This window comes from Leptonychotes weddellii, chromosome 7 (genome assembly GCF_054177405.1).
Source record: "Leptonychotes weddellii isolate Sample4059 chromosome 7, ASM5417740v2, whole genome shotgun sequence".
Taxonomy (NCBI): domain Eukaryota; kingdom Metazoa; phylum Chordata; class Mammalia; order Carnivora; family Phocidae; genus Leptonychotes; species Leptonychotes weddellii.
The window spans coordinates 74,171,008-74,197,473 of NC_138375.1; the positions used below are offsets into that span (position 1 = coordinate 74,171,008).

General features: G+C 36.1%; 2 protein-coding genes and 2 pseudogenes across 7 annotated transcripts in view; 1 reads left to right on the forward strand and 3 right to left on the reverse strand.

The window, feature by feature from the left end:
- The window catches only part of ARSK (arylsulfatase family member K), a 42,106-nt gene extending 39,416 nt beyond the window's left edge, over positions 1 to 2,690 (reverse strand). Inside the window, exon 1 of the mRNA XM_081825584.1 lies at positions 2,429 to 2,690. Coding sequence (XP_081681710.1) covers positions 2,429 to 2,607 — 179 coding nt within the window. The 5' untranslated portion in view covers positions 2,608 to 2,690. The remainder of the gene's footprint in view (positions 1 to 2,428) is intronic.
- Positions 1 to 26,466, forward strand: part of SKIC3 (SKI3 subunit of superkiller complex) — a 156,554-nt gene that overhangs the window by 69,321 nt on the left and 60,767 nt on the right. The window contains exons 1-10 of one of the 6 annotated variants that reach the window (XM_031035077.2): positions 2,816 to 2,908; positions 8,786 to 8,852; positions 10,793 to 10,952; positions 14,033 to 14,123; positions 15,955 to 16,098; positions 17,318 to 17,409; positions 17,843 to 17,918; positions 18,469 to 18,609; positions 20,834 to 20,932; positions 21,040 to 21,148. In XM_031035077.2, the coding sequence (XP_030890937.2) occupies positions 14,034 to 14,123; positions 15,955 to 16,098; positions 17,318 to 17,409; positions 17,843 to 17,918; positions 18,469 to 18,609; positions 20,834 to 20,932; positions 21,040 to 21,148 (751 nt within the window). In that variant the 5' untranslated portion in view covers positions 2,816 to 2,908; positions 8,786 to 8,852; positions 10,793 to 10,952; position 14,033. Of the gene's footprint in view, positions 1 to 2,815; positions 2,909 to 8,414; positions 8,853 to 10,792; positions 10,953 to 14,032; positions 14,124 to 15,954; positions 16,099 to 17,317; positions 17,410 to 17,842; positions 17,919 to 18,468; positions 18,610 to 20,833; positions 20,933 to 21,039; positions 21,149 to 26,466 lie in introns of those variants that run through there. The other 5 variants (XM_006739838.3, XM_081826534.1, XM_081826536.1 and 2 more) reach the window with 5 other exon arrangements.
- Positions 7,551 to 7,946, reverse strand: LOC102731889 (small ribosomal subunit protein uS8 pseudogene; annotated as a pseudogene).
- Positions 11,224 to 12,832, reverse strand: LOC102731279 (lathosterol oxidase pseudogene; annotated as a pseudogene).

Sequence of the window (26,466 nt, forward strand, 5' to 3'; positions counted from 1 at the left end):
GCAAAGACAGAAAAAGAGTATTTTAGGCCTGGAGTTATATCTATTCTATATTTTCAGTAAATTATAAACAAAAATACAGTCTTAAAAATGAGTTAATCCAAATGTGGGATATACATAAACCTTTGATATGTCTGAGATTTCCAAATGGATATATAAAGTAGGCTGTTGATTACAGACAGCAATCTGGAGCTTGGAAAGTCTACCCTGGTGAAATAAAAATGGGGGTCTTTAGCATATTCATGGTATTGAAAACTATGATATTGAAAGAAACCTTTCATGCAGAGAATGAAAAGGGAGGAAGGAAAGGAATTCAAGGAGTCCCAAATAAGAGTAGAAGGTGTCAAGGGAAACTAAGAAAGAATGGCCAGCAAGGGAGAAAGATGATATGAGATCGAGCCCCATGAATGCTGAGAGAAAACAGTGTGTCAAGAAAGGTAATGTCAGCTGTGTTGAGAGGCTACCTAAAATAAGGCCAGAAAATGCACATTGGTATTGGTATTAGTTTCTGCTCTAACCCTTATTATTTCCTTCTTTCTGCTTGCTTTGCAGAAGCTTGTCTGGTCTTTCGATTTGTCTTTCCTGGCATTGAACCTTTCCCCTACTAGTGAGCTAGAGCAAGGGCGATTGGGGCTCTAAATTTATATATATATATATATTTATATATGAATATATATATTTATATTTATATATGAATATATATATTCATATATGAATATATATATTTATATATATATGTATTATATTTATATACTATATATTTATCCTAATATGTATAAAATATTACATGTATAAATATACATATGTCATATATATTTGGATAAAGAAACCAAACGATCATGTTAATGTAGTTAGGGACCAAAATATTTGGTATAAAAGAGATACAAAAATCAAAGAATTAATAACCTTGTAATCTTAAATTTGAGCTGAAACTATCAACATGATCTCATTTTTTCTTTTTCTCATATATGTACTTTCTAGATCTGTCCATTGGAAAGGTCTAAATGCAATGAAAAACTGGAACACCTAAATTATAGTCTAAACACAAGATAGGACAGGAAATACACAAATTGGACATGGAAGTCTATCAAAGTAAACTGCTGAAGATTATTAGGCATGGGTCAAAAGGACTCGAACAACCTGAAGGGTCTTTCACTAATCAAAGATGGGACATTTTGAACATCAGTAAGTATAATGAATGCAAAGGATTTAAACACAAATATATAAAAACCTATGTATTCATACTATACTGAAAAAAAAAAAAAAACCTAAAATATTTCAGTCATCTTTGGAAGTTTCTAGGATGCTTTCATGCACCACCCAAGTTCCCTTTAGGAATGAAAGAATACCTCTGCTAATGAGAGTTGCCTTGCCCAAGAAATCATGCCCCTTTCTGGGAGCAGCACACAACTAATGGCCATCCAACATGAGGGTATAAAGGCCTAGCCCCTCACCCCAAATGAAAACAGTTCTGAAGCATCATACTAGTTTGAAAATTACCCATAAAGTCAGCTGAGGCTTCTACTGAGATAGGAACAAAACTCAACTTCTCTCTCTTTGCACAATCCTCCTTTCTTCCTTTCCCTTTGATCTCAGGAGCACTCCCTAAGAAACCTCTTTCATGTTAATCTCCAATACTGCTTGTTCCCTAAATTTAGAGAATCATAAAGATTACTTTGAATAATTTTCTCAACAAGTCCTATGAGCATATCCAGATTATGTAACTTTAATCATCATAGGTTAATCAGTGAGAAAGGCAATAGAACATAGTGATTAAAAGCACTCTTTTGATGCAGACGTGCTTAACACCAACAATCTATGTGACCACAGTAACACCCAGTGATAAAGCTAGTATTGTAACTCATAACCAAACATTTGTCTAAGCAGTAGTTTTTTAAATCACGGATAATACTAAAAGTTTCAGGTAATGTTGATACTAGTATTCTTTTCGATGAGGCTTGGGAAAGTTCCAAAGACTGTTCAAGTTTGGGATTAAACAACAACATACCTACACAATTTCCTTGGAACATGGGGGAGTGGATCAAATTACATCAATTAACGCACTTAAATCAGCACTAACAGGATTATCAGATACGTGGGTAATAAAAATGTTAACTTTCTTCACTTCTCACCCAAACATGAATTCCTGTAAACTTGAAGTGGGAAATAACCACTGGGAAGCTTAACACGCTTTTATGGAGATGCAGAACGTTATTTTTCCCCACAATAGACTCAAACGGGGGTACGGACTGAAAGTGCGTTAGTAGTGATAAAATTAGTGGGTCGAGCCCAGCATTAAAAAAAAATGCAAAGGTGCTATCAGATACATTTTATTTACTCGATTGTTTTATATGTACGGGGTGTATATGGGGCTCTCAGATTCTGCTCCCAAAAGCCTGCGGCACAGGAAAAGCTGGGGGCGGGTCGCTACTCTGGAGCGGGACGCCCACTCTCTTGCCTCTCGGTACTTACGAAGGAGTCGCTCACGACTAGCACCACATTGGGTGCAGCGGGCCAAACCCGAGCAGCTCCTCGTCTCTGCCCACCTGCCCCGGGGTCTGGTGCTGCCAGCGCCGAGACTGCGACAACCGACACCCACAGCAGCACCATTGCAGAGAGCGGTTCAGAAACGCTGGGCGATCGGCCCGCCGCCTCCCTTTAGGAACGCCTCTGGAAAGAGGGCGGGGACCACACAGTTTAGGTTTCTCCTAGCGCTTTACCCACAGAACTACAATTCCCAGCAGGCTGGGCGTAGGCACATGCGCAAAGGGGGAATTCCCCTTCAGACCTTTTAAGCAAATACCGAGCGAACTAAAACTTCAGTCACTTCCAGTCACGTGAACGATGCCTGGGGAATGCGCATGCGCTCGGCCTCTAGCCTTGGCGTTTGGAGGCGAAGCATCTGTCCCAGGTGGGTTAGGGTCGCTGTCGCTTTTGCAGAAGTTGGAGCCAATACGCGATTGAAATGGTACCTATAGAGAGAAAGGGTCAGGGGCCAGGGCTGGTTATTTTGTACCGCGCAAGCATGGGCGAGTATTAGACAGGACCATGAATTGGGCAATGATGAGGTGGCAGCGCGTCTGTCACTTAAGTTAGATTGGGCGGTTCTTTGTGGGGCCTCTGGCTGGACTGTCTCAGGTGCGATGTGGATTCGTGGGGCTCCTTGAATATATTCCCCCAAAGAAATTTCTAGCCTGCCTCATGTTACTGCCAGTGCAGTAAGGATTTATCGTGCTCCGGTGGCGTGAGGAACGGGGCCTAGTCAGTCAGTTTCATGTTCTAGATGGGGAAGAGCTTAGGTGCAGCTTGCCTTCAGACTGCAAAGGAGAGAAACCGAACAGCCTCTTAAAGGAAGAAATAACTGAGCTGTGTGAGGAGTTCGATTAATTGACAGGTTCAAAATATCATTGTTTTGCTGCAGAAAAATCACTGGTCTCACTTGACTGTTGAATACTTTGGAGAATTCTGGAAGAAGCCGATTTCTGCCCCAGAGCCAAATTCTCATTTCATTATCATAATTTCAGATATATAACTTGTTTATCACGTTTGTCGTATGAATATTTTGACAGGACAAGGAGGAGTTGCAGTACCTAACATAAAATCAACTCAGTGTTAATATTTTCTGTAATCCTTAGTTTGACCATTTTGCGGATAGGAAAACTGAGACTTGGACAGGTTAAATGATTTACCCAAGATTACACAGGGAGCCAGTCTGAGCAGGATTTGAACTTTAGTAGTCTGCCCTCACTACAGTCCTCTGTCCCTAGTTAATCATAACATTTCATGACATTCTGATGAGTTTAAACTCTATTAGTGTAGACAAATTCTTAATCAAGAAGCATGCTAAAGCTCTTTGTGAGCGTTCAAATATATGAACAATAGTTCCTGTCTGCAAGGAACTTAAACTCTAGGGAAACAAAGCTAACATACGTGAAACTGCAACCTTATAGCATGGGAGATAATATAGGTAAGCGGCGTCATGATCAGGTTATGTTTCAAAAATTTGTTTTGAGTTAATTTGGAGTGTGAAAAGCATTTCACCACAGAAACATTGTTGACTGACTTTTAGATTTGTAAAAAATATATCTAACTTTATCTGTAGTGTGGTACTATTTCTGTGAACTGTGTTTACTCTCTCTGGCTTTGTTTTCACAAGGCATGTATTCTGAGTTCCCAGTCAGAATGACAGGAACACATCTTTTTTTCCTCTTTCCCCTTGGCAGTGTCAGTGGGAGCAGGTGCTGCAGTGAGTTGGAGCAAGATGGATATTTTAGGGCCCCAGAGACATAGCACTGGAAGAATCTAAGGGGCTTCTAGTCCTACTACCCATCTGACATTCAATTTGTCCCAACATTCCTGCCAAGTGAATTGTCCAGTCTGTGCTTTTTTATCTCTAGTGATGGGAATGTACTTCCTATGAGTAGCCTATTCCACATTTGCCATGTCTGATTAACAGTTCTTATTTTGAGCTGAAGTCAGCCTTCCTCTACTTTTAATCGTTCTTTGGTCCATTTCTCTTCATTTTTATGCAAGTAATCCTTTTCAGCAACCTTTTCGCCTCTTTCTCCACCATTTTTTTTTTTTTTTTTTTGCCAAGGACTTCCCAGTTTCCTTCAGCTAGTTATATAATTGCAGGTTTCTTCATTATTTTGGTCACTCTTTTCTGGACATAAAGCATTTTTGCTAATCAGTAACTATCTGAAAAGTTACTTTTGAGGGGTGTTCATGCCTATGTATGTTTTGCATTGAGGGTAGGTGATCTATTACATGTATGTTTAAATCATCAGTTAAAGATTTTTATGTTAGAGATTGCTTGCTTTTGTGAAATACTTAACTGCAGTTTAGAAAGGTTTTCAATTGAAAGGTCTTGGTATAGATTTTGATTCTTTGTAGTTCTTTTAACGTCCAATATACCCGCAGCACTAAATTCTGCCTTAGGAAAAGGAGGTTAAGTGTGAAGTTAGTGACTATGTGGAATAAATTCAGTATTTACCATCTGTGATTCTGTGAGTATTTGTTGATTATCTACAATGTACTAGACGCTGTAGGAAATAAAAGAGAATAATAGAAGTAGTCAGGCACTCCATTTATGCAAATATCAAGTAAGTGATGTAATCCTCACTTTATCAATGAGGAAATAGGCTTGGAGTGGTGAAGTAAGATGTCCAAGTTCAGATTGTACTTGAACCCAGATGTATCTGCATCCTAAGCATACTCTGAACAAGGTTAAGTTTTGGCTTGGCAGGTGGGTATGGCAGAATGAAGGGCCTGACAAAACCTGGGGTGTTTTCTAAGAACAGAGTTGAAGTGACTAAGTAATTACAATCAGGTTGGTTTGGGGCTTAAAAAAATTAGTGTAATGGATAGAGTCAGGTTTTTACTTTTGTTTTACCTTCCCTCATTATATATATTCCCTCATTACCTTCCCAGTTTACTTCTGGGAAACAAACACACTCACACCCCTGTAGATTTAATAACAGTATAAGAGACATCAAAAATATAGTTAATTTCCAAACATACAAAAACAAAACCCAGAATATCCCAAATTATACTTTGGAGAATGCTAATGTGCTTCAAAATGTTAATTGCTGTTCATTAAAATAAATGTTCCATAGTAATGTAAGTTTTAGAAATGTTAGGTTAAACTATCTTTGGGTCTTTAGGACTTTTCAGAGTCTTTAGTGTGCTAATATATATTTAGAATGACTTTAAAAAAAAGTAAGATATATAATGTGTAGCATTCACAAAATTACTAGATGGTGTGTTAATAGTTTTAAGCATGTTACTATTCCTTGGAATACTTTTTGGAAATGTTGGTTTAGATTAAAAATGTTAGAAGTTCAGACTAGTGAGATTCATCTGAGAAGGCTTTATGCTTGATGCTTGAATTTGGCCTTCAATTTACATGTACCGTTTGAGTAGATAGAAGCAGTGTGAACAGGCTGAATGAGAGAAGCAAAGATGTAAAGTGGAAAGTATTGGGAGATGGTGCAAAAAGTTATGTGAGCTGATACACAAAAAAAGATTCTTCCTTTCTCATTTTAGCAAACTGAGAATTACTTCCTTTTGGCAGTGGGGAAACTAAATGTTTAGAGTAGGCTTTGGGAGCTGGACAATCAGCCATTTATTGAGTACATATTACTCAATAGGTGTTGAATATGTAAGGAACTCCAAAGATATAATACTTTTGTTTCGGGTTTTATTAACCTGGGAACCAGAGCATATCAATATAGCAATGGTAAAAAATATCGATTAAGTTTGAATGAATAGCTCAACTAATGTTTCAGTGATTCAGAGGATGGAGTGGGTCTCTTTTGCAGGATTTACTCTGGACTAGTATTCACATAATTCAAAGAGGATACTTGTGTTTGATGATAGCCATCTTTTGAAGAACATTGGCAAGAAGGTTACTACTTGAGAGATCAAAGAATGAGGGATTGGGGATTTTAAATATGTAGAGAAAGTTTGTAGTAACCATGTGAATTAGGAATAGAAAAAAAAGTGAAGTTGATTGAGAGGGTGGCAGTAGATAAGGAGAATAGAACTAATATACAGTTGACCCTTGAACAATGTGGAAGTTAGGGGTGCCGACACAGCCAAAAATCCACATGTAACTTTTACTCCTCAAAAACTAATAGCCCACTGTTGACCAGAAGCCTTACAGATAATATAAAGTTAACACATTATTTTCTATGTTATATGTATTATATACTGTATTCTTACAATAAAGTAAGCTAGAGAAAAGAAAAGGTTATTAAGAAAATCCTAAGGAGGGATGCCTGGGTGGCTCAGTCGGTTAAGCGTCTGCCTTCGGCTCAGGTCATGATCCCAGGGTCCTGGGATCGAGCCCCGCATCCACATTGGGCTCCTTGCTGAGTGGGGAGCTTGCTTCTCCCTCTGCTGCAGCTCCCCCTGCTTGTCTTCCCACGCACTGCCTCTCTCTCTCTGACAAGTAAATAAATAAAATCTTAAAAAAAAAAAAGAAAGAAAGAAAATCCTAAGGAAGGGAAAATACATTTACAGTACATTGACAGTACAGAAAATACATTTATTGAAAAAAATCCATGTATAAGTGGACTCCAGGCCCATGTTGTTTGAGGGTCAACTGTGTCTTATGTTTGTTCAGGCACTCCATTTATGCAAATATCAAGTAAGTGATGTAATCCTCACTTTATCAATGAGGAAATAGGCTTGGAGTGGTGAAGTAAGATGTCCAAGTTCAGATTGTACTTGAACCCAGATGTATCTGCATCCTAAGCATATTCTGAACAAGGTTAAGTTTTGGCTTGGCGGGTGGGTATGGCAGAATGAAGGGCCTGACAAAACCTGGGGTGTTTTCTAAGAACAGAGTTGAAGTGACTAAGTAATTACAATCAGTTTGGTTTGGGGCTTAAAAAAATTAGTGTAATGGATAGAGTCAGGTTTTTACTTTTGTTTTACCTTCCCTCATTATCCTTCTTGTTTTAACTTTTATTTTACTTTTTTAAACATTGTTTGGATCACAGTACTTGTTTTTCCATTGAGGCATTTTATTTCCACATATGTATTAATCCCTAGAAAAAGAAGCCCAGGATTTTCCCTCCTGTGTATTTTCGTCTTGCTCCTTTGTGGTCCATGATGCCAACCGAGGTTGTCAGCACAGTGAAACCGATCTGGCAGGATAGGAGCAGATTATTCTGCCATTTTTCCAGATCTTTGAGTTGTACATCAAATCTAGGGCTGATCACTCCACGCTTGTTTGACCTGCCCGTGAGGTTCACAACAATTTTTCCAGCTCTGTGATCATCAGTGATTTCAAATTTGCCAATGTAACCATGCTTCATCATCACAGTTAGAAACTGGATGATGACTTTGGAGCATGGCATAGTAAGAACCTGGTGTTTGGCTCTCTTTTCGGCATTGTTAATGCTCTTGAGAACATCTGCCAGGACATTCATGTGCACCATTACGGCAGCATGGAAAGATGGTGGAAAGAGGACAGGAGGCCACAATACTTATTTTCTTAACAGTAAGACCCTTTTCTATGGAACTAACCATTCTATTTTAAGTATATTGCCAGTCATGTTTCAGTCCAGTAAGCTTACTTTCTCTTTTTTGTTCATCCCCACCTGCTTCACCTAAATTTTGTTCATTTCCTAGTTTAAGGTAGCATTGCTGTTTTTTTAATTCAGTTTTTTGAAATTACTTCCATTCTTTCCATGAAGCATTCTAGATTAATTTTGTTTGACGGAATTTATTTCAGAGATCCCATCAAAAGATACTTAGGATTATATCACGGAGAATTTGTGTTAATATTTCAGATGGTTATTTAGCTGGGTTTTTGACATTTAAAGAAAGTTTTCTCTATTTTCATTAGATTTTAAATTAATCTAGTTACATGATGTGGGCAACATTTTACATATTTATAATTCTTTTTATGGCTTAAAACAGGTTCACTTTAGTATAGTTAGGCTGCAAATAGGGAGTAAGTAAGTACTGTTGATTGTCCTCGATTCAAAACAAAGTACATAGACATAGTTGATACCTTTTTTGGCTCAGTTTTTTATACTGAAGTTCATGTATTTTGAGTTTCTGGAATGTTTTTTGAGAATTTTTCTGTTTATGGAAGTTCCTTTTATCGCCTGAGGCTTTGGGAACACAGACCAATTCAGAAATTTTGGGAAAGAAAAAAAGATGAAAATTGTACCTAATTATTTCTTGTGTTTTAAATTATGAATTGTGAAAATTAAACATTTGGGCTGTTTATCATGCTTTTTATGTTACCTGTCTCATACTTTACTTAATTTAGATGGATAATGGTTAAGGAACAATCTGAAATTCAATTCAAAAAGAAGATAGAAGATAGTAGGTAAAAGGTAAGTGTCTAGAATGCTAAATAATAAGGTAATTGGAGTCTGTTTTTACTTAGTCATTGTTTTTACCGATTCATTTCAGAAGAAGGATGTGATAGTGTAGGTTGTTATTGCCAGACTATAGGTCATCAAAAAACACCTTTAGACTTTGTTATTAGATTTAAAAGTACCGTATTTTGCTTTCTGTAGTTAACTTCTATTGTCATTATTGTTATTATTTATTATTGTTGTTACGTTTGCTTTGTGGAGTCTCCGTATCTGCACAATGGAATGTAGCTTAAGGTTCTGTAGCTTTAGCTGGGGTGTGTAGGACATAGTAATTCATCCACCTACATTTGTTATTTTTGAGATTTATCATTTTGGAATGTGTGTCACTTTCTAACTTTTTTTAAGTGCAGTTGTTGCTACTTTTTATGCTTGATATGTTGAATAAAAACCCTTTTAGTTTGGTAGTAGAAACCCTTTCACTGAGTTGAAAGTCTGCAAAATGAATGCTCTTATTGAATGAGTATGACTTGAGATTGAGAAGAAAAAAAATAGGAGAGATTATCAAGGGAAAGTGGGTGGGGCTGTGGAAGAATATTAAAGACACTTGTAAAAGAGCTAGATTTTTCTTTGAAATGTTGGAAATACTTGGAATAGAAGGAGGTGTCCCAAATAGAGGTTTATCATTTTTCTTCATTCGTTTTTGCTCTATGAAAGGAAGTGAGTTTGATGATACCTAGTAGGTTAGTACTTAGGAAAGCTTTGTTTAGAAAATGAATGAATGAGCCTCTCTCTTCTCTACCCCATCTCCCAAAAATAGGAGAAGTTTTTAGGGCTAGAAAGGGGCAGATTATTTTGTCTTTTCAAAAATTAGTTAATCCCCTAAAACTGATCTATATCTATCTATCTATATTGTCTATATCTGTATCTGTATATTTCTCACTGTATAAATGTTAGGTGAAGAGAGAGGGCCTCAGTGCTAGCATATTATGCTAAATGCCAAATCAAATGAAGAACGAATAGGAAGATTAACATAACATGATAAAATGAAATTTAAAAATTAATAAAAAAAAGAAAAAGGAATAGGAAGAGAAGAATAGAAGATCCCACTGCAGTAAGGGTAATTGTCATTACATATGGAGACATACAGGGATATGGAAGGGTGTTGAACATTAGTTGGTTGCCAAGGGAAGAATGGAGTTTGTCTAATGTGGTCTTTAAAAATACCTTATGTAGAGGCATTTAACAGCTCTGTTTTTGCTGCTATATTTAAGTCTACACTTGTCTGTGTGTCTGATTTTTAAGGTCTTCTGTAGTCTAGTGTTCTACTTTATCCAGTGAACCTCATTTTCTTCTGTTCTTCAGCAAGTCCCTTCTGCTCCACTGAGCCCACTTTTCTCATTGTGTCCTACACATGCCACGTTCATTCCTATTTCTCTGACTTAGCCGATGCAGTTACTTCTGACTGGAACAGTTGTCCTTCTTCCCTCCATTCTTAAATCCTGTCTTCTTTTGGTATCCCGTCATTACTTCACACCACACTTCCTTCCTTCTTTAAACTCCTCTTGCAGTTGTATTCATTATCCTTAGTTCAGCGTTTGATTCTTTAATTACTCATATGTCTTAGGTTTGGTTTAGATTATATTCTTTAGAGCAGGAGGCTTCTTTTCTATTGCTTTTATGTCCTATGCAGTGTATGGCTTGGGGGTTGCATGTAGGGTTGGTGGTGTCTGGTTCTGCCTTGTTTGAATGTGCTTCCACTCAAATGCTAGGCGATAGAAGAGATGGTGATCTTTCTCTTTGCAAAGTTGAATTCTTCTCTTTGTTTTTGCTTGGTCTTATCTTGGAATTGTTTTTGTTCTTTTTTAACTTAATTTTTTCCCCTTGGATGTCTCTTTTTATCCCTCTCTATTGGTCCAGATTAGTTGTTAATCATCACTCATTTCTCTTCTTTTTAGTCTGCAGATTTATCCACCCAAGATAATTTTGGTGTGAGAAAATTTAATGTGAAATCATCGCTGAAGTTTGTTGCCTGTTCCAGTCAAAGTTTGTAGGCTACAAAAAAAAAAAAAAAATCCTGAAGTTTGCACCTATAAATTTATACCAAGATAATTTCAGGTGAGAGAACTATTGCTAAAATAAGAGCATATGAACTGTGCAGGTTTAATTGTATAATTAATGTAACTAGGCAAAAAGTTACTTTTCTGCCTATTTAAGGAATCATTGTAGCTGCAAATAAATTGATTTTATATGTCAATTTTCATATTATTTTGAATCTAACATTCTATGAGTCAGAAGGCTTTTTTTCATTTTGTTTCCCTGCTTTCTTTTATTTATTTATTTATTTTTTAAAATTCTAGTTTATTTTTTCATCAGTAAAATGTAATATTGGACAATGTCCCCAGAGAATAAGCTTCCTATGTGTAGGAAGATGATAATCTTATTACACCTGCTATTAATTAGGTCATTTACTTGGCCACTAATATGTTATATCAGATTTTTTTTTCACACTGATGTATCCACTTGAACAAAATACTACAGGTAGTCATTATCATACCAACATTGAAGACTTAACCATTCCTGAGACAAGGGACCATGTTTATATTAGTATTTCTTTGTTATGATGCTTAGTCTTGGTATTATCAAGCACAATGTATTTTTCTTAATGAATATGGGTGGATTAAGGCAAAAGGACATAACCTAGTCCCCTCAATAATTTATTCTCTATCCTTATAAAAACTGTTGTTGAGGCTATACAAGTTACAGATATGCTGGCTACAGAGACACAACTTGTCCTTGAGACCAATACCTAGTATGGTAAACATGAGGTTAAAATCTCAGTGTTCACAGCATTCCTTCCTCGATCTACATCACGATCATTCCTCAGCAGTACCCATAATGCAGACTCTCAAATACCATTTGCTTGCTATGTCTCTTGGTTGTATGTATGTAGATTATTTTTCCTTATTAAAAATATTTCATAATATTTAATAATAGGGCAACAATCTACTCAGTCTTTGTAAACTCCCCACTGAATAATTTTTCATTTTTACAACCATTTTCTGCATGGCTGTTGCACTTGTCTTCTGTCATCTTCTTCACATAACTAAGTGGCCCCTTCCCTTCAAAGGAGGAAGGATTTTTGAACGAGCCTCCAATTCTATCCCACAAGGTGAAATACTGTCCATAGTTATAGTCAAAGAACATGTGGTGGTCTGTATGATGGGCTGAGCCATTAATAAATGGCCTTAAGATGTGGGGAACACGGAAATCACCATCATGAATGGAAATCGTCCAGATATTGACCAAGATGTACAAACTTAAGTAGACCACCTTGTGTAATGGGATGGTAAAAGGGTATATATGGTAAGGTAGACTCTGAAGGAAGCCATCCACAGGGTCAAAAGCATGACTTGCAAATGGAGTAGGAATCTTCCAGAGATGATGAGGTTTGTGTATGCACTTATACACAAGTCTATGATGAAGGCCTCTGTGAATCCAGTAGATCAGCATGTCAGTGAAAAAGAGGAAGGACTGTATGCTAACAAAGAGGCGAACCCAGCCACTGGGAAACTCTCCTACGTCATCATATTATTTGCTGTAACCTCTCAACTCCAGCAGGAACACTGACACAGTGGGAATACTAATCCATGGCAATGACTGGACAGTAAACGTAATCTCTCTATAGACTTGATTCTTTAAAAATTGTGGATGCTTCATTAATGAATGATCATAGACAAAATAATAGCTCAGTGTTGCAAAGAAGAAAGGATATAAGCACCAAGCTTTGTTACAGTCAGGAGACTAATTGTCGGAAGATGTCATCCTCAGACCATGAGGCTGGATAGAAGTATGGTGTAAAAAAATAATAATCTGCAGCATTGAGTACAAGATCCATCTTAGCCCCTCCAGTGGGTCTGTGGCCTATTCAGCCTCCGCGGGGTCCTAGGCTGCCAGGGCCACTGGGCGGCTGGCGATGGTCAGCCAGCGGGCCAAGCCTGGAGCTATTTCCCTGCTTTCTTAAACTTCTTTGATCTGCACTTGTACCTCAGCCTCTTTAGGTATAAAGGATGTCAGTACACCGTGTCAGCAAGCCATCTTCTTGATTCATTTTGCTGTCATGAACATCTGCAGTCTATAATGGATTACTATTTACCCAGCTTTGTTTCCTGACGAGATTAGAATTGTCAAAAAATACAGGTGTTTCTTTTTTTCAGCATTGAGTTGTGATTGAATTTGACCTATTTACTAGTAAATCAGAATAAGTTGTTTACTGGTAAATCAGAATAAGTTGTAAAACCTTAAGATATGTTAGTTTATTTAAAATTAAATTAACATAGCTTAAATTTAAATGAAGGAATAGTTTGTCTACCAATTGAAGTATCTTTATGGTTGAAATTAGTGCATCATCCTGTAGCATATTCATCACCTTCATTTAAGTGTAAACATTGCATTTATTTCTCTTCAAAGACTACTATATTGCTGTATCTCGACAGTGACCCTTACTGTGAAGAAAGTTAGTATCCTGATTTATATTTTATAGAAACCAGCATTAAAACAGAATGCTTTCTTATGCTCTTAGATCAAAATTACTGCAGTTAATTTGTGTTAGTGTTTTTACTTTGTGATTTGTGCTTATTCTACTAAAACTTCTTACTGTAGAATTGGATTGAGATTGATAATGTGTTTTGGGTCCTGGTCCATTAGATCATCTGTGTTTTAGTCTACTATATGAAGAATGAGTATAACTCAAATACAGCTGACTTTCAACAAATATTTATTAATGTATACAATTTGTCAGATACTAGGTACTGGCCATAGAGCAGTTCACAACAACCACAGACAAAAATCCCTGCCTACATGGCACTTACATGCTAGTGGGTTTAGGGAACAGATAATAAATAAAATAAGTAAAATATATAGTGTATAAGATGCTAAATGTTAGGGAGGGGGTTAAGGGAATATTGTGTGTTTGGGTGTGAGGGGAGGAAGGGTTGAAATTTTAAGTAGTGTGGCCAGCCAAGGTTTCACTGAGCAAGTGACATTTGAGTAAAAATCTGAAGAGGTGAGAGAATACACTATAGGGACCTTAAGAGTGGAAAGATTGTTCCAGACAAAAGGCATTACATGTGCGTTTTTCAGATAGTTAAGTTTGTTGGTATTATTGTAGGTTCACACAGGCTTTTTATTTTCCACAGAATGTCCAGCAAGGAAGTAAAGACTGCTCTAAAAAGTGCTAGAGATGCAATCAGAAACAAAGAATACAAAGAAGCTTTGAAACATTGTAAGGTAACTGATATATTTTTTTATTCCACAGTAAAAGTATGTTACCTATTTACAAGCATTATGGATTTGTAATATGTGTATCATTTATTGTCTAAATGTAACAAATGTGGTTCATTTGTTTAGTAGACCATTAGAGTGATTGTGCTAGGATAAACTACAAAGTCACACTCTCAAAACCTGAATATCTCTTAGGTATCTTTTGATGGGTTGTATTATGGAGCACTACTGTATCATAAGTTTTCATTCTTTAATGGTATGTTGACAGTGTAATTCTATTTGGTTTGTGAATGGGAGACTCAAGATTCTAAATCTCCTCTGTAAGGTAATGAGGGGAATGTACCTGTCCAGAGGGAGAAACTGAATGTGCAGGAGAGAGAGTGTAGTGTAGGAGTAAGAGAGGATGGGATCCTGAGCTCGAGAGAGGGGTCTTTGATACGTTTTCCATCTTAGCAGGGGGAAAGATAGGTGTAAATCCATATACTGTCAGATTTGTAGGTTTGGGGGTAGGAAGAGAGGAATGTTCCCCTCTGATATTTTCTTAGTAAAGTATAAGCTGAGAGTGGAAGAAGAGCTGTGTAGGAGATTTGAGATGAAAGAAGGTGTGAAGTAGTTGTTATTTAACTTACTGGTGAGGATTGAAGGGATTGCCAGGCCCTAATGAATGTCCATTTGAAGTTTCATGTTATTGAAGTGAAATCACTGAACTGAGTTGTGTAGTTTCTCTCTTCATGCCCAGCTTCTCAAGCTTAGAAATGGGCATGCTGGGGTTCAAGTATGGATGTTGAGAACGATGATGGGGAAGAGAGGCAAAGGAGTTGAGTATTTTTGCCAGGGAGAGACGACAGTCATGGGTCAGTGGAGTCTAAGCTGGGAAAGGAGGGATGAGAATTGAGAAGTGGAGCGATAGTAGAATAAAGGGGGGGTCAACTAATTGGACATATTAGAGGTTAAAGAATTGTCAGCTTTAGTAGTTACCTTGTTGTTAGTTTTTTGGGAGACAGCATTGTTGGATGGAATGGAATTTGTGCTATAGAATGGTGGGAGATTGCTGGAAGTGTCATGTGGATGCATATAAACACAATAATCTGTCTCAACTCATGGAATTATTCTTATTTTCTCTAGAATATGTAAAATCTTGAGAGCTAATTTCATTGTAGCTACTAGTTTTGTTTTCTGTCACTAGAACATCTTTGTTTTCTGTTTCAAACTTTTACTTTAGCAAATAGCTGTTCTTTCTGAAAGCAATAGCTCTACATATAATTTTTATTCTTGTTGACAGGTGGTATTTAAACATTCATTGCCACTATTTATTTTTGAACACATTTGGTATAGTCACATTGGGGTCAGTCTACTTTCCTACCCTGTTATTTCGATGAAAAATCTATCTGGTGGTGGGAAATGTTATCATAGTGAAGGAAAATACGGGCATTGGTTAGGGTGAAACGATATTGAAAACAGTTTTGTGAGTTGACTGGTGGCAGTGTGGAGTGGAGGCAGGCAAGATGGTTGGGTGGTATGAATAGTCTTAGTCTTCTTTTTGTACATAGTATTTTCAAGGAGCATGGGGAGGCATTTGATGGAGGCATCAGCATTGCTTGGACAGCTTTTAAAAAATATGCCTCATGTTTTAGACTCTTTACAATTACTGATCCACTCCAGCTCCTTCTCTCCTTGAGGAAACCGAAGACCAGAGAGGTTAAGTGACTTTCTTAAGATCACCCAGTTAGTGGTAGATCCAGATTTCCTGACACTCAAGTCGATAGTCTTTTAGTTGTTGTTTGTTCATTAGCTTCCAAAATTTAATGACCCGTTCTTTTTAATTTTTTTTAATCAGACAGTGTTAAAACAAGAGAAAAATAACTATAATGCCTGGGTTTTTATTGGTGTTGCTGCAGCGGAGTTAGAACAACCTGATCAGGCCCAGGGTGCCTATAAGAAAGCTGCTGAACTAGAACCAGACCAATTACTGGCTTGGCAGGTATGTAGAAATTTTTTTTTCCAATATTAATGGTAAAGAATTTTTTGCCCCGTTTTTTAAAATATAGGTAGCAGCTTTTTAAAAAAGCATTTAAACCTTTATTTACCTCACAGAAGAAAAAAATTTTAAATTTATTGGTCTTCTAAACCTGAATGTTAGTTAAAAAAAAAAATGCCAATGCTGCTATTTAACATTATTTGATATCCAACCCAATGGATTATTTCCAAAGGTGAGGATTGGAATTGAAATATGATTATATAAATCTCTAATTTAATTATGTGTGCATATGAAAGACTTATCAAGGATATTCTTTATGCTTATTCAGGGGAAAAGAAATGGTTATTAATCTGTTTTCTAAAGGTAAAATAAAAAAATTTGCAAATCTATATATTTGAGTACAAGTGAAATTCTTTTTCCTTATTTTATGTTCTTCATGTTTTTTGTTGGCTTCTCCAACTTTTTCATATTTAATAAGTTTGTTTCATATCTCAATCACATCTTAGAAACTGATTAATAGTAGGCAGTAGGCTTGGGAGAACATGAACCTATTTGTATCACATTTATGTGAACAAGAACGTGAGAGGGGGTATCTGGTAACACACTTAGAGAGATGCCTGCTTTTAGTATGTATTGATTGATTTAAGATACCTGATCTTTCTTTGAAGCAAAGATGACAGGTTCCACAAATTACTTGGATTTTTTTATTTTGACCATATAAAAGTATTGTCATATAGTAATGTCTTAAGAGTTAAGATTAGAGAGAGTACCTGTACGCATGCAGCGTGCACGAGTGGGGAGGGGCAGAGGGAGAGGGAAAGAGAATTCTCAGGCAGACTCCCTGCTGTGCACGGAGCTTGACTCAGGGCTTGATCCCAAGATCTTAAGATCATGACCTGAGCTGAAATCAAGAGTTGTACGCTTAACCGACTGAGTCACCTAGATGCCCACTTCAAATATATTTTCAGAAGTAAAGAGAATGATATAATGAGCTCCTTTGGCTATCACCTAGCTTCAATAAAAATCCACTCATGGCCAGTATTTTTTCATCTCTACTTTCATCTACTTTCTCCTACCCCTAATTATTTGGAGGCAAATCCCAGACATATTATTTTATTTGTAAATTACAATTTTCTTTATCATAAATAATCTTTATAGATTGTCACTTTATTTAGTAAAATGAATGTGAGAGCAGAATAATCTCTACTGTTTCCTATTTTAGGGGTTAGCAAGCTTGTATGAGAAATGTAATCACATAAACGCTAAGGATGACTTACCTGGTGTTTACCAGAAGCTCCTGGATCTTTATGAAAGGTAATCATTGTATGGGGAAAGGCCAGTGTCTTTAAAAGCTTTAATTCAAATAAACTGATTAAAACTTACATAGAAGTACTCCAAACATTTACTGGGAATTGAGAAGTATTTTTCTTTTACACCATTGTTACAGAATCTTTTGATTGTGATTGAAACAGAATCAAAACACTATTAGTAAATGGATTGACTAATTTGGGAATTTTGATAAAATTTTCGGTTAATATAATGGAAGATATTTCTTAAACCTTTTCTTTTTTAATGAGAGGCTTATTTTATAAAATTTTCCTGTGGTATGAAAGAGGATATGTTCTAATTTAAAATAGTACCTGACAGTAGTATTATTGGGATATTTTAATTTTAGTATCTTAAGCCTTTGGTTGTTTTCATTAATCAGATTCAAAATCCTTTTTTTTTTTTAATTTTTTATTCTAAGTGTTGACAAACAGAAGTGGTGCGATGTCTGTAAGAAACTTGTGGATCTATATTACCAAGAAAAGAAACACGTAGAGGTTGGTTAATGATTTGCTGGGGTAGTAGACTTCTTTTACTAAAGGCATTATTAGAAGAAAGCTTTCATTTAGCTTAAGGGAAAATTAAAAAAAAAATAATATGTAGTATGATGTTAAAAGAATATAGAGAGATATTACAAATAACAGTGTTTTGAAACTAAATTAAAATTCAAGTTTTAGTTATTCTAACTTCCAAACCTTTTTGCAACTGGGCAGGGATAAATAAAATAAGTAAAAGCATCGTCTGTAGAATTTAGTGATGCATTTGTGGTGCATCCATAGCTGATGCTATGAGTTACAAGGATTGGGATATGTAGCCATTATTCCTGTTTCCACTCTGGTATCTTAGTTGTACTTCTAATATCGGGGCTGTGTGGATTTGCCCAGTCACCTATTTCTTGGGGAATTCATAATAGGTGGAGTTCTGTGCTTTTGCTATTTTTATGTATTAGCAAATGAAAAATATTTTTATTTGTAGATTTTATATTTTTAATTGGCATTTTTGATATTTAAGATTAATTTAAAAACATTTAAATCTCCTTCTTGCTAGGTGGCCAGAACATGGCACAAATTGATAAAGACACGGCAGGAGGAAGGTGCAGACAACCACGAGCTTCATCAGCTATGGAGGAAATTGACTCAGTTGCTGGCTGAGAGTACTGAGGATCAAAATAATGAGACCCAGCAATTGGTATTGACCCCTTTATTCCCTACAATTTGTGTCATGAAGATTAATCATTTAATTGAATTTAGCAAATGGAAACATAATGGTGTAATATAGGAAAGTACCATATGTCAAAATTGATATTTTATAAGTGTTCAATTTTAAATTCAGAGAGGTTCTTGCTGATACAGTCAAAATTCCTGGCCTGCAGTCTTCGTATTAAGTCTGGACAGAGTGGACTTGGTATTCAGGGTATCACAGTTTACTTCCTTGTGTTCATAAGAATCCACAGTAAATCCGTTTTTTAATCACCATGAAAAAGAAATTGTGAAATTGGCTTTCACAAAACTGCTGTAATTTCTATGAAGTTGTACTTACTTAAGGTTTGTTTAAAAGTGTGTTTCTTTATGTTTGTGAAGTAAGAGTACTAAATTACTTTGAGGTTTAGCAACTCCGTATTTTGTTTAAAGTATATAGGGTACTTATATCTAGAAATATTCCATTTTAGTTTATAGATTTTGAAGTAATTGAAAAGAATTTTTAAAAAGACTAAAACAGTCCATTGATTTTGAACTGTAATTGGAAAATATCTCCATTCTACTTTTTTATATTTGTAAGTTGAAAAGTAAACTTAATTTCTTATTATCGTACATAGCCATCAGTGTATACTTGTGAAATTTGAATGGACTTTTTAAATGTAAGCACTTATAGACTGAATATAGGATGAGAAGTTCATTTCTTTGTATGATTGTTCATTTAATCCTTAATCCTTTTTTCAGAAAATATTTATTTTATATAGAATCTTTTATATATATCAGGCAGTGTCCTAAATGCTGGAGATAAAAATAGAAGAATATAATTTGCATTTGTTTGTGTGTTGGCTTATCTGTGTATAGATTTAGTTGTGGGAAAAAATTGAGCAGTGACAAAATTAGGTGATCTGTGAACTTCTCTTAAATCATATCTTCATATTATGGCTTCATTGCTTTCCTTGAAAAACTATAGGTTACCAAAATATCAAACATACACCAAATACCAAAATAAGTAAATGTTTTTTTTTGAATTATCTGTACTATGCTCCTCCATGAAAGAGAGCTAATTATGCTTGTCATCATTTTAAGAATTGATGTTTAACTGTTAAATAGGATAATAGGATTTCGGGGTGGGGTTATTTTCATCTTGAATTCTAATGATAATTTTGCTTATTTAAGTGTGTTCAGAAAAAATGTATCACCTGTTTTCCAAATGGATTAATTGCATTAATTTTTTTTTTGAAACCCCTTGTGCTAAACGGTATAAGTTAGGCTTCCCTTTTTGCAAGATTATTAACTTTATCAGAGGAGTAAAATTTTCCCTATTTATGTAGACTTTATACCATACTTTTACAAAGAAATTTGGAGGTAGTGAACAGTATTGAGACTTTTTCATTTTTAAAGTTATGGAGGGGCTCATGGGTGGCTCAATCATTTAAACATACGACTTTTGATCTCAGCTAAGGTCTTGATATCAGGGTCATGAATTCAAGTCTCACTGGGCGTGGAGCCTACTTTAAAAAATAAAAAAATAAAGTCATGGAAATTCATTTAAAAAAAAAAGGTAGAACTTATATAACTATATGAATGGTATCCTTTAAAGTGCTTGATTTGGATTCTAGTATTGTTCTTGCTCAAAACATATTTAGAAAGCTTCTTTCGGAATTTTCTTCAAAGTCATTTAGTAATACTGGATAAGAAGTGATTTTATTATACTTCAGTCATATTTCTGGTTTTCTTTTGACATAAGTATAACTTTACAAATTTATTTAAGATTGAAGATTTGTAACCATTGAAAATATTCCAAGGAACATACTGGTGATTTCAGTAGAGATGTTTTAAAAATGATCTGAATAGTTGCAGTTACACTGGTATATAAATAAGACTATACCTCTCCAGTTGACTACTTTATAGGGAACAGCAAGCACTTACAAGAATGTTTTGTTAAATTCATGATGCTAATTTATATTTATCCCTCAATAGTTCAGTGCAGTCTCCTGGCCAGTTGGAGTTAGACCTATTCTAAAACTTGCATAGACATTTTTTTCCTCTTTGAAATTGTCAGGGCCAGACAATATAGGAAAATATGAGACAATAAAATACATTTGCAGTTCGTTAGTTGAGGTGGTATATTGTATAAGTGAGTCTTATACCTTCAACTGTTTATTACATTTGTCATTTCAGTATGCTAAAGATGATAGCTTTTTTGTTTGTTTCAGCTTTTAACTGCTTTTGAGAATGCACTGGACTTATCAGATAAGATTCCTAGTGAGGATCACCAAGTTCTTTATAGACATTTCATTCACTGTTTATCCAAAGTAAGTTGATTTTTAAAATCTCTATGTGACTTTTATATTCTAATTAGGAAAGTGTTCACAAGCATATTTTACTATTACTTAGTTTATTTTACTTTTATATTTTCAAGTTTCCTCATGAGACTGCTAGATTGAAGAAGGCCTGTGAAGGAATGATAAACATCTATCCCACTGTACAATATCCACTAGAAGTGCTTTGTTTGCATTTAATTGAATCAGGTAATTTCTTCCCTATTATATTGTGTGTTCTAGAAGTGTATGAACATGTGGGAGTGTTGCTGCTATCAATCAAAAATTGTTTCAGTGCTTACCCTGTGTAAGGTATTGTTTGAATATTTTTGGACGTAAAAGGAAGTACAGTGCATTGTCTTTGTGCACATGAAGAGGCTAATAAATGTAGGAGAGTATAATGATACAGAGGAATTATGAACTACTGAGTTCACTGTTGATCAATGAAGTCTTTTGGAAGGTGAGAATTGAAATGAGTCTTAAATTTTCCATAGAAATCCGATAAATAGGAGGAGGTGAAAAGTACTCTAGATGGCATGAGCAGAAGTATGGAGGTAGGTTGCAATTTTTAGGAATACTAAAATGGTTTTATTTGCTCTAGTGGAAGGAATAACTAAGAGATTTTGGTTGAGTAGGTTGGACTATATTGCCTAGGGCTATGAATGTCATACATTCTCAGAGCTGATGTTTTAGTTCACAAGTACTGGTTATAGATGCTATAATACTATAAAGTAATGAAGCTTGTGAATGATCTCCTTTTTTAATGAAATAGAGCAGATTCAAGTCAGAGAGTATGTCTTAGCTTATGCCTCGTGCTCTTCTTTTTTTTTTTTTAGAGATTTTTATTTATTTATTTGACAGAGAGAGACAGCGAGAGAGGGAACACAAGCAAGGGGAGTGGGCGAGGGAGAAGCAGGCTTCCCGCTGAGCAGGGAGCCCGATTCGGGGCTTGATCCCAGGACCCTGGGATCATGACCTGAGCCGAAGGCAGATGTTTAACGACTGAGCCACCCAGGCGCCCCTTGTGCTCTTCAGTGTTTCCTTTCTTGGTGGGGGGAGAGAGAGCTGATGAAAGCCAGCATGCTGGAAGTTGCTGGAACCCATGCCTGTGGATGTCTCGTGCCCAGGGCTGGTGTTCAGTCAGTTTACAGGAGGTTGACCCAATGGGTTTTCACACCAGCCTCTGTCCTCTTTGTCAGTATCTGTGCTGAATAGATTTTTACATAATTTAACCATTACTCCTGTCTGTGCCTGTATTCAGCTGATGAGCAAAGTTCACAGAAATCAGTCACTGAAATAGAAATAACAGTACTATCACCAATGTGTCAGTGATTATAAAGTTTGCATAGTTTTACTAATTTAATTGTTTTCATTTTGTTGCTAAATGAGTATACACCTGGGAATGCTTTGTATGTGAATGACTATCACAGGTGTCATTATAGAAAAATTGTTGAAAACTAGTGATAGAGGTAACTGAGGGAAAATGCCTTTTGAAAGAGTATCATTGCATCTGTCTTGGCTCTCCCCACTTTAACTTTCCCTTCTAAGTCCTACTTGTACTCCCCCCACCTCCCCGCCATGTCTGAATTAAAATTCAGAACTATTACCTTAAGTGTTGTATTTTTTTGGTGAGAAGTAAGTGGATCCCCTTTGCTTTAATTGAGTCAGAGATAGACTTGTAAGAGTACTTTTCACTAATGTGAGAGAAGAAATGTTGTAGTAAATGTTGTAGTGAATCGATTTATGAAGTATAAAGTCAAACTAATATGATATGTGGGATAGATTGTATAGAAGGTAGACTAGATTGGGTAGACTAAATGATCTTGAGAATGAATGAACTGGGGCTATGATAGTGGGAATAGAAAGTAACAGATGAATGAAAAAAATAGATTTGTTAAGCTGTAAAGGGAGGGAGAAAATAATTTTAGCTCTCTTGAAAAGTTGGCCTAATGTGGAATGATCATCTGTAAGAAAGTTGAGTTGTGGAGAGGAGAGGTTAATGGACATTTAAAGGGAAATGCCCATCGGGCTTGCAGATGAGAGATCAATACTAAGGCTAGACATAAGGTTTGGAAATCACCAAAGTGAAGTGGAGTGGATGACTTCAGAGGATGACTAAAGAGCAAAAAGCTGAAAACTATGTCTTGGGTGGTGCTGGCTGGCTTGAAGAGAAAGGGAGGGAAAGAGAAAAGTAGAAAACAGAGAAGCAGAGAGGTCCAACAGGAAGTTGGTGGAACCTGATGTGAAGCAACAGAGAAGGGAAGAAAGAACATTTCAGAAAGGACATCTGTACTGACAGATTGAGCAACTAACTTTATGATTAGGAGGTTTTTATTTAGGGCTATCTTTCCTAACCAAAGTGATTGCATTGAAACTTAGATTTCAATGATGGGAGAAGAGTAGGAAGAAATGGTTAGCAGATATTAAAAGAAATAATCCAGGGATTTGGCTGACTATGTTTAAGGAGAGGAGGAAGCATGCAAAGGGGTTGGTAACTTTTAGAGGAGTAAGAGAAGAATTGCGGTAGTGTTGCCTGGGAGGAGAGGTTCAGGAAGAGAGGGCTAGTTAACATTGTGAACTTTGCTTTGAGGTCAAGGAGGATGAGACATAGTAGGAGACTTTCAATATGAGGAGCATGCTTGTGAATTTTTGTGGGTTTTTTTTCCCCCCACTGACAGGGAACAGTTCCAGAATTCACCTAGTTTCTTTAAATTTTAACATGAATCCTAATACATTTCCAAGATAAATGGGCTGGTTTTGTAATTGGTCTCTGGTACCCATTCCTCCACCCTTTTTCTGCTATTACAATTGCTATTGAGAAACCAATGGCTGGTGTTCACCCTTTTTTTCTCTATTTTCTTTCGGGTATTAATGTTCTGTACTATTCCCTCATCCTTGACCTTGTCACATGCCAAATGACACAAGAGGATACTTGAAATTTCTTTTTGAGGACTGATTGAATGCTTTCTCAATAAGCACATGTATGCCTATAACGTGGATTTGTGAAATAAGCATGGCCCCCATATTAAAAAAAAACTACAAAATTATAGAAGAAATTAAATCAACAAAGTCTATAGAGTTATGCACATAAATTCAGTATTTGACAAAGTGTTCTAGAATAAAGAGATAGCAAGTGGTTATGCTGAATGATTGGAGAATGTGTTGGTTTATATGAAAAAAAATCATTCCTGGAGAGGTTATTTTGCAGAATTTAAAGAAGGAAAGGCTTATATTCCTGGTAAAGGGGAGTGGGTAGGTGGATATTTACATACATGGTACACCAAGGAAGAGTTTTTTCTCTGTAGAATCATTGGTTGTGAGAATCTGTGGGATGGAGCCATTCAGGCTTAGGTACTTTCTAAGGTAAAGCATTATTCTAGGGGTAAAAGTTGAATAGTTAATGCCAGACAGTAGGAAGCTGTGCTTAATGATTTCTTGTTTTCTTTTCATTGCTCCTCTAAACCAAACTTTCTGTGTATGAAGAACTTCTGAAACTGTTAGGTATTTAAAAGCTGACCTATCCTCCTCCAGCGTGCTTTAGTATCTGCGGAATTTGCTACTTCACAGCAGTTAATCACTGGGTTCTCTTCCACTGGGGACAAATGTATTTCATTCTCCTTTGTCCTCCTTTGCATGTTGAGACTTGAAGATTCATTTTCAAAATGACTCAGTTTATAAAGCTTCACATAACAAGTAGTGAATAGCTTTCACAGTTGTCAGCTGATGAAATGTTATTTCATGCTAAATGACCTTTTCGGTTTATTTTATTTTGCTTTATAGTTGAAATGGGGGAGGATAAGAAAGCTTGGTTCTTCAAATTCAAACATGAAAGAGCTTAAGATTTTGTGCTCTGGAAATATTAGAAAATCTGGATGAAAATAAAGAAATGAATATATGCCATTTTGGTTTTTTTTCCCCAAGCTAGGTTTATTTAAAAGAAGAATTCTATAGTAGTGATCAATTTCTTTGTGATGTCAGCAATTAGTTATTTTTAAAAATCACCTTTTTTTTTTGTGGTAAACTTTAGGAAACAATTCTTATAGGTATTACTTGGCATCTACCCTGAATCTCTTCAGAATGCCTTTTATTCTTAGAGATTTAGCATTCATCAGCCCCAAGTCTAGCTTGCCTTATTGAGAAATAAAAATAATATTGTCAAACTTGTTTTAAAGTTGTTAAGCCTGGAATCTTAGACTCTTTTAAATGTTAAAAAGAGCAGATAAGTTAAAGAAATGATTTTCTATTCAAAAAGAAATCAAGTGTATTTCCTCTCTGTTTCTATTCTCCACATATTATTTAGCTAGTATTCTCAGCAAGAGTTAGTATGGAGAAGAGGATTGAGAGCTGAAGCTTTGGAATATCCCTTGTCTCTACAAAGCATCAGTGATGTTGTTACTACTGTTGACAGTTTTTGGGAACACCAGAGAAGATTCCTCTAAGTGTCATTTGTTCTTAGTCATACGTAGAGAGTATGTTTCCCAAGGGCTAGAACATAGTCTCCCCAAATCTCTTGGTTTCTGTAATTGTGCTCCCAGATTTTTTTTTTTTAAAGATTTTATTTATTTATTTGAGAGCGAGAATGAGAGAGAGAGAGAGAGCATGAAAGGGGGAGGGTCAGAGGGAGAAGCAGACTCCCTGCCGAGCAGGGAGCCAGATGTGGGACTTGATCCCGGGACTCCAGGATCATGACCTGAGCCGAAGGCAGTCGCTTAACCAACTGAGCCACCCAGGCGCCCCGTGCTCCCAGATATTAAGGAAGATTTATCTTATTTAGAAGTTTTTCATGTTCATCTTAGCCTTTTACAAACAGTTTTCATCTACCTACCCACATTTTGTTTACCTGTGTACGTTTTTAGGTACCGTGCATATGGATAGTCATTGGGATGATGCATGATTAGCTTTTCTTTCTATCATAGGTGTGTTTTTTATAATAAGGGCAGTTTATGTAGCCAAGGTACTCTCATGAATTACGTTTCTATGGAGTAAGATAGTTGACTCAGATGGCTAGAAATTGAAGGTAAAATTTTAATAGCCGTTTTATTTTCTTTTTTAGAATGGTGATGATTTTTAATTTTCCATAGTAATTCTCAGCCGTTACTTATTAACAGACTAAGCCTTTTGGTACATTAATTCATAATAGTATTCTTAAAGAATCATTACAGTATTTAATGGATGCCTAATGTGTACAGGATACCATGCTAGTTCCTACCTTCTAGAAGTTACTATTTAGCTACAGAGGTAGCAACTGCAGTATATATATAAGACTAACAATAAAGGTGGTATATGGTGTTGGTAAATACTATAGGCCTGTGGTTCTTAAGTGTGGTCTCTGAACTTGTAGCATCAGTATACCTGAGAACTTACTAGAAGTGCCAGCTTTCAGGTCTAACATTGAAATCAGAAACTTTGAGAGTGGGGGGGTTAGCATTCTCCAGGTGATTCTGATGTCTAGTTTAGATAATACCACTGGTTGAAAAGGGGAGGAAAAAAACCCCACTGGTTTGCTTGGGAGGAGGAAGGTGTATGAA